The 8,370-nt window shown below is 46.8% G+C and overlaps 1 protein-coding gene across 1 annotated transcript in view; it reads right to left on the reverse strand.

Annotated features, from left to right (window-relative positions):
• The window catches only part of LOC148442526 (vomeronasal type-2 receptor 26-like), a 50,657-nt gene extending 42,668 nt beyond the window's left edge, over nt 1-7,989 (reverse strand). Inside the window, exon 1 of the mRNA XM_088463868.1 lies at nt 7,738-7,989. Coding sequence (XP_088319994.1) covers nt 7,738-7,773 — 36 coding nt within the window. The 5' untranslated portion in view covers nt 7,774-7,989. The remainder of the gene's footprint in view (nt 1-7,737) is intronic.
• Between the last annotated feature and the right edge of the window lie 381 nt (nt 7,990-8,370).

Here is an 8,370-nt window from a genome sequence, read left to right on the forward strand (position 1 = left end):
TATTGTAGGAAGCCTGCTAATGTAAGGTGCTACAAACTATCCTCTTGCTGTATTCGAGCAGGGCCACCTGGAGTGAGAGCAGACGTTATGCCCGTGAAGCTTGTCTTCACAGACTAGTTGACACGTGGCCATTTGCTCTGTTTAGCAAATGCAATCCAATTTTGACATACTGTAATGGGCTATTGGTGAATCGCCGTAACATATGGCGATTGTCAGAGATATCATCTATGTCATGACTAGTGGCAGCAGCTTCAGCACTAGGAAAAAGTGGTTCTTGATCTTTCCCTATTTTATTTTTATCGGACAAAGTTTTGTCCTCCATTTATGTTATATTGATATATACGTGCAGCTAAGGCACACACAAACACAGAAAACAAGATTTTTTCATTTTTTGGTAGTGCACTTTGGGGGTTACACCACCCTTTAACAGACTTAGGGCCTGATTCAGAGCTGAATGCTCTGACCAGAGCGCTCGCTCTGAATCAGGGCCCTCCTCCCTGAAAATGGAGTGGCCTCTTGGACGCTCGCATAGCTGTGGCTTACCACCCACAGCTTATGCGAGCATCCATGATGATAGTCACGATGGTCTTGACCATCATGACCATCGGGCTTGCGACGAGACCCTGCAGAAGGGTCTCGCTACCGCAAGCCCTGGAGTGATTTTGGCTCTATCAGAGCCAAAATCACTCCCACTGATATCACTAGTGATGTCAGTGGGGCCGGCTTCAGATGGTAGGCGTTCCCATGGGAGCGCCTCCGACTGGCAGGCATGCCCCAGCTCGCCCACCAAAGTGGGCGTGCTGTCAATCAACATCCACAGCATGCCCCCTTTGGTGCGAGACCCAGAGCGATGGAGAGCCCATCGCTCATCGGGTCTCGTGCATGCGCACGACGGAGCTCCCTCCATTGTGCGCATGCGCAGTTGGGGAACATCGACCCGCTTGTGAGTGTACTGCCGCTCACGAGTGGGTCTGAATGACCTCCTTATGACACAGACGCAAGCTTGGCGCTGCTCCTTTGTTGATGCACGTGTGGCTACTGTGCATACATTTCACACACAAACACAGAAAAAAAAGAATTGTTTATTTTTTGTGGAGTGCACTTTGGGGGTTACACCACCCTTTAACAGACTTATGACACAGGCGCACACTTGGCGCTGCTCCTTTGTTGATGCACGTGAGGCTACTGTGCATACATTTCACACACAAACACAGAAAAAAAGAATTGTTTATTTTTATTTTTTTTGGAGTGCACTTTGGGGGTTACACACACCCTTTAACAGACTTATGACATAGGCAAATGCTTGGCACTGCTCCTTTGTTGATGCACGTGCGGCTATAGCGCACACAATTCACAACACAGAAAATAATTATTTTTTTTTGGAGTGCACTTTGGGGGTTACACACACCCTTTAACAGACTTATGACACAGACGCATGCTTGGCACTGCTTCTTTGCTGATGCACGTGCGGTTACAGCGCACACAATTCACAACACAGAAAAGAAGAATTTTTTTTTTGGAGTGCACATTGGGGGTTACACACACCCTATAACAGACTTATGACACAGGCACACGCTTGGCGCTGCTCCTTTGTTTATGTACGTGCGGCTACTGCGCATACATTTCACACACAAACAGAAAAAAAAGAATTGTTTATTTTTTGTGGAGCACACTTTGGGGGTACATCACCCTTTAACAGAATTATGACACAGGTGCACGCTTGGTGCTGCTCTTTCTTGATGGACGTGCGGCTACAGTGCACACAATTCCCAACACAGATAAGGAGATTATTTTATTTTTGTTGGAGTGCACTTTGGGGGTTACACCACCCTTTAAGAGATGTGCCAGCCGGCCCTTTACTTATGACACAGGTGCACGCTTGGCACTAATCCTTTGTTAATGCACGTGCAGCTACAGTGCACACAATTCACAAACACAGAAATAAATTTGGGGGGGCACCCCTGATGGACAGATCACCCTCTGGACTACACTACAGCACCCCTTTAGGACTACAGCCTTTATGTGACACTGCACAACACTGCCCAGCCCAGCCAGCCCCTATAGACTTTTGGAGTGGACACAGCCCCTATGGACAACTGACTGCAGAACACAGCCCAGCCAGCCCCTATGGACAACAGCAGCACAACACAGTCCAGCCAGCCCCTATGAACTTTGGTGGAGTGGACGTGTGTATTCCAATGACCACACAATTCTGTGAATTAGCAGCTCCACCATTTTGTGAGTGACAGCAATCTCATTCTGTGAGTGTGCTGAATCTGTCTTTAACCACATGGTGTGATGGCATACCATATCTGTATTGCACAAGGAACACGTCCATTAAGGTGTCAGCCTTAATGATCGTAATTTCATTGCTTTTTGGAGTTTGAGTGGCAGAAAATCAATAGGTTTTGTGAATTTTCAGATCATGTCTAAGCACCCTTAATGGGACATATGAAACCATAACGTTTTTGTCTAGGGAATTCCATAGCTTTTTTAAAATGTATTAGCTATCAGGGTTTGATTGAGCAAACCAGGCCACCTGCAGGGGAGAAGGGCAACAAAATGTTACACTAACGCAGATGGAAGAGGGGACAGCACATAGAGAGGTTGGTTTGGGAGCTGCAGAGTGGGAGACAGCTGTAGGCGTGTGGGGTAGCAGCAGCAGCAGTGGTGCAGAACAGTGGGACAGTCCTGTTTTTCTGGAACTGTCCCGTCTGCATGCTGCAGTGACCCACGTTGGGTCGGAAGTTGGGGGGAGTACTATGCAGTGCAGCAGGTGTGCAGGAGGAGAATGTGCCGTGCACATCTGTTCTCTGGTGTAGGGAGAGCCTGGGGGCTGCCCAGCGTCTCGGAGAATGCTGGGAACACCCCCAAAGTGACAAAAATGGGGGAAGCCTTGAGGCTCCACCGCTTTTACAGCAAGCGGGTGTGCAGGAGGAGAATAGATGCCTTGCGCATGTGCACGGCATCTGTTCTCTTGTATAGGGACAGCCTGGGGGCTGGCCAGCGTCTCGGAGAGTTCTGGGCAAGCCCCCAAAGTGATGAAAAGGGGGGAAGCTGCAAGGATCCACCCCTTTTGCAGCAAGCCACGCCCACTTTTTGTTCACGCGACCTGTACCTCCTCAACATCTTTAAATGTTGGGATAAATGGGTTCGGGGGGTGCAGAGTGCAAGATGGCTGTAGGCATGTGGGGCAGCGGCAGCAGCAGCGGTGCAGAGCAGTGACATCAGTGCAGTGCAAAAGGGGCATCAGTGGGTGACAGAGGGCATACTGGTAGTGAGAATACACCTGAGAAAATCAAATCAATGTCACAGATGGACGAATGCAGCAGTGAGATCTACGCATTTATGTTAAATATTGAATGTGTAAAAAAAAAAAAGCGTAGCCACCCACCCAGAAAACAACCAGCCCCGGACTTTGGAGCACCAGTACTGGTTGTGCTAAATACAGGAGACAAATGATGTAGGGGGCCCCTGTATTAAGCACAACCAGCACCAGGCTTTTGAGATCCTGTCCTGGTTGCCAAAATACGGGGGACAAATGACATAGGGGTCCCCCGTTTTTGGTACAACCAGCACAGGGCTCTGAGCCGGTCCTGGTTCTGGAAAAACAGGGGGGGAAAAATGCATAGGGCCCCCTGTGTTACCCAAAACCAGCACTGGAGTCCATCTAGCAAGGGGGTCATGTCACAGCCAGGGGAGCCCTTTCACCAGCCCCCCAGCTGCAGCATCACCCCTGACCGCTAGTCAGCCCAGGCCGGGGATCCCAGGGAAGTTGGGGACCCCAACAATAAAGGGGTCCCCCTCCTCAGGGCACCCCAGGGAACCACAAGTACCAGCAGGCAGGGTATTAAGGGCCTGCTGGCACCAATATTACCCCTGCAAAAGAAATATTCAAATAAAACACAGACACAGTCTTATAAATCTTTTATTTACCGGGACCTTCAACTGGAGCACAGCGGCCAGTACGCTCTTTTTCGTGGCCGCCGCACATCCAGGGCTTCTGCGGCATCTTCACCTGGAGTGTGGCGGCCAGTAAGCTCTTTTGCGTGGCCGCCACACATCCAGGGCTTCCCGTCATCTTCTTTCTTCAGCTGGTCTCTCCAGCTCCCCGGTACAGTGTGGTGCATTTGAAAATATAAATATTGGCTTTTGCTGTGGAACTACAGTTCCCAGCAAGCCTCCCCTGCATGCTAGTACTTGGAGAACCACAAGTATCAGCATGTGGGGCATTATGGGCTTGCTGGTACCTTTATTTCCACAGCAAAAGCAATATTGAAAAAAACACACACTGTAGGAAAGTATAATTTTATCAAAACATACATGCACACACACATGTACTCACACATGAATACACACTATCTCACATACTCACCTATGTAGCCAATCTGTCATCTTCTCCAGTAGACAATCCAATGGATTACCTGTGAAAAAAAAATCCATACTCACCTCCTCCTATGCGTGGATCAGGACCTCTGCACACAATCATGGGTCTTGATAACCAGAGCTGCCCAATTGACAGCTCCGCCTGGGATTTCAGTACAGAAATCCCGATGCGGAGTGCTCATTGGCTGAGAGAGATGAGCCTTCCACCTCTCAGCCAATGAGCGGTTCTCACCACTGAATTCAATGGTGAGAACCAAGCTTGCCCTTTTCACAAATGCTGCAGGACTGGCGCCTGTTTGGATGTCGGCGGTGGGCCTGGATCTGAGAAGATCTTGCCCCCGCCAGCCATTCCGTCGAGTACGGCAGCGGCGCCCATTTTAAAATTCAAAGATGGCCACCGTGAGCCATGATTGGCTGGCGGCAGCAATCTTTGAATTTCAAAAATAGCACTGAGGCGCCATTTTTGAAATGGGCGCCGCTGTCGTATTCGGCATAATGGCTGTAGGGGTCTGAATCCTCTCAAGTTCAGGGCCGCCACCAATGCCCTCACCGCCGCCGAACCCTCCGCCACCACCGGACCCTTCGCCGCCACCGCCGTCGGACCCTCCGCTGCCAACACCCATGCCCCCACCAACACCCATGTCCCCCGCCAACAACCGAGACCCACCGCCGCTGCTGAGGTCCCCACCACCGCATCCATTTCCCCGCCGCTGCTTTGCCTGCTACCGCCCACAAACGATGGCCATCTTGCTGGACCCAAGTGAAGCCACTATGACTACACCTGCTGGAAGCTCCTACTGCAGCTGTGCAACAAGTTGAAAAGTCCCATCTTTATAATGGCGCATTCTTGAGATAATAGTTTAAAAACTGTCACTTTCTAATTTATTATATATATATAAAAAGACACAAAGAATCAATGCCTTATCTTGTGCTAAAATGGGCAGTTGTAAAAAGTTGCACCTCACGGTAACTCACCTGTTAGTAAGAAACAAGCAATAATACACAAGTGCAAAAATCAGAGGGTGCTATAGAGAAGAAATATTAAAATAGAAGAGTGAGAAAATCATATGATAACATCGGTAGGTCATCTTTACTGTGTCCTTTCCACTATGATAACACAAGGTGTGGAATTGTGGAGGCTGATATACCTGGGATGTTCCTAAAAATACCCTCTTACTAAACATCACCCAACAAGAAAAAGGCCGAATGGCCGATCAGTAAATAAATAGATTTTTTTCATTTTTGCTAAAAACAATGCATCACTTATAAATATTGCTTACAGTTTAAAGAAGGTGACACAGTATCCACACTCACAATGCAGTTGAGATGACGCAGGATCCTCCCGCTTAGCACATGGACAAGGCACCAGAACTCCTATGCGTTTCATCCATAAATTGACTTCTTCAGAGGTGAAAAATCAAGACTTGCAATGTCATGATTGATTTACTGGAAATCATTCATAAATCATTCATAAGAATAAGAAAAAATTGATTGATTGCACAATCACACAAAACTGGGAATATAATCCAGTGAATAAATGGATCCCAAAAAATGGACTGGATTCAAGGAGTTATTTAGAACAATGTGAAAGTGTCCTCCAAACATATGTCATTGCTCTTGGAGAATAGACAGTTCTGTACTGTGACATAACATAATTTGCCTTTACACTCTCAAAATAGTTTTGAGCCACCAGTTCTGGCAGGGAGACTTGCAAGAGGGATAGCTTTTATGGAAAAAAGATTTTTCTATAATATCTTTTTAGATATTGCCCTCCAATGTGTACGGAGATAACTGTGTGTTCAATAAAGATTTAGGTTTTAATGCACTAGGTGTCCGTCCTTTTTTCTTTTTTCTCTTTTTTTCTCTGTACATGGCACTGAGGGCCTAATTCAGACCTGCTCGCGAGGGCTGAGCGCTCGCAAGCAGGTTGATGGTGCCCAAATACGCATGCACACGACAGAGGCGGCTCCGTCGTGCGCATGCACGAGACCCGAATAATGACGGCCAAGCCATCATTATGGTTCTTGTACCAAAGAGGGTGTGCTGTCAATGGTGGTTGAAAGCACGCCCCCTTTGGTGGGCTTGCCGGGGGCGTGGCTGCCCAGATGGAGGCATTCCCATGGGAATGCCTACCGTCTCGGTCCGGCCCCACTGACATCACTAGTGATGTCAGTGGGAGTGCTTTTGGCTATGATAGAGCCAAAAGCACTCCAGGGCTTGTGGCAGTGAGACCCTACTGCAAGGGTCTCGTCGCAAGCCCGATGGTCGCGATGGTCTTGAACATCGCGACCATCATTTTGGCCACTCGCTATAGCTGTGTGTGGTCACCCACAGCTATGCGAGCGGCCAGGAGAAGGGACGGCCCTGATTCAGAGCGAGCACTCTGTCAGAGTGTCCGGCTCTGAATCAGGGCCTGAAATCCCTAATGCATTGAAGGGTTTCAGGGTTTGCATTGAAGGGTTTCTTTTTTCCTCTTTTTTTCTCTGTACATGGCACTGAGGGCCTAATTCAGACCCGCTCGCTAGCGCTGAGCGCTCGCAAGTGGGTTGATGGTGCCCAAGTGCGCATGTGCACGACGGGGGCGGCTCCGTCGTGCGCATGCGCGAGACCCGAATAACGATGGCCGAGCTGATAGAGCCAAAATCACTGCTAGGGTCTCATCACAAGCCCGATGGTCCCGATGTTCTTGACCATCGCGACCATTATTTTGGCCACTTGCTATAGATGTGGGTGTGTACCCACAGCTATGTGAGCGGCCATGAGGCCGCTCCAAAAAGGAGAAGGGACGGCCCTGATTCAGAGCGAGCGCTCTGTCAGAGTGTCCGGCTCTGAATCAGGGCCTGAAACCCCTAATGCATTAAAGGGTTTCAGGAGAGAAAGTGTTTGAGAATAAGTGGAACAGAACTGGAAGAGGAGCACACCTTAATGTAAGGAATTTCAAGCTTTTTTTTAGAAACAAGGACATTTGTCATTAAGTGAGTGTAATACGATGTGGGTACTGTATATAGAGAACCTATGTGGAGTTTGATATAGAGACTTTCAGTTTGAAAATATAAGAAAGTCTGCAATAGATTCAATTTATTGAAACTGGAAACTCCAAGCGCCATGAACTAATTTAAATTTAAAGTGGGCAGTGTGGAATTTAGGGCACCAGAGGGGATCTCTATTTTGTTTAAATATGAGATGCTGGTAACTGTTCCTGAATGGCAATCCCCAAAGGTAGGTGAGTGGTCCACACAATGGTAACAAAGCAGAACACCGCCCTGAGGGTTTTATGAGTCAGCCAAAAATATTAAACTTAACTGAATCTACCATATGCTCTAATTTTTAATACAGAATGCTGGCACTTACCTGTGTATACCCAAGAACATTCAGCAACTGTGCCATAGGAATGGTGGTGAATGAGTTGAGATCTCCAATAAACCCAACTACTTTACCAGATTCCCTGCATGAGTAATTTGGAATTATCTGTTTGTGTCCAGACAGTATCTCTAAAATATGCTTTACAGCTTTAATCTCACTTCCGCAAGAATCATACACATGGTAACCAAGAGTAATATTGGGAAGAAGATAGGGGTTACTGTTAATTTCATTAATTATAAATATAAAAGCTCTGAGATGTCGATATTCTCTACGATGTACACTGTTTAAACAAAAAATGACACCATTGTTATTGCTATTCTTTTGTTATTTGTATTGTTTTTTACAGAATGCTTAAAAAAGTATTAAATATATTACAGTTTTCTTTCTAGAATTAAAAGTGAATATCATCCTCATTATTTCAAAATTAACTATAACATTTAATCATACATGGAGACCGAAAGAAAAAAAATAGCACTTCTCATTCTCATGTGATGCTAAAAAAAATTCAAATATATCATATTTGCAGATACACAAAGAAAGAATTTTTATAAATATATGTTTAAAAAATGTATATTCAACACTTTTAAAAAATTTGGTGTAAGGCAGCAATCTTGTTACTCT

This window comes from Taudactylus pleione, unplaced genomic scaffold (genome assembly GCF_031769625.1).
Source record: "Taudactylus pleione unplaced genomic scaffold, aTauple2 ptg001476l, whole genome shotgun sequence".
Classification (NCBI taxonomy): domain Eukaryota; kingdom Metazoa; phylum Chordata; class Amphibia; order Anura; family Myobatrachidae; genus Taudactylus; species Taudactylus pleione.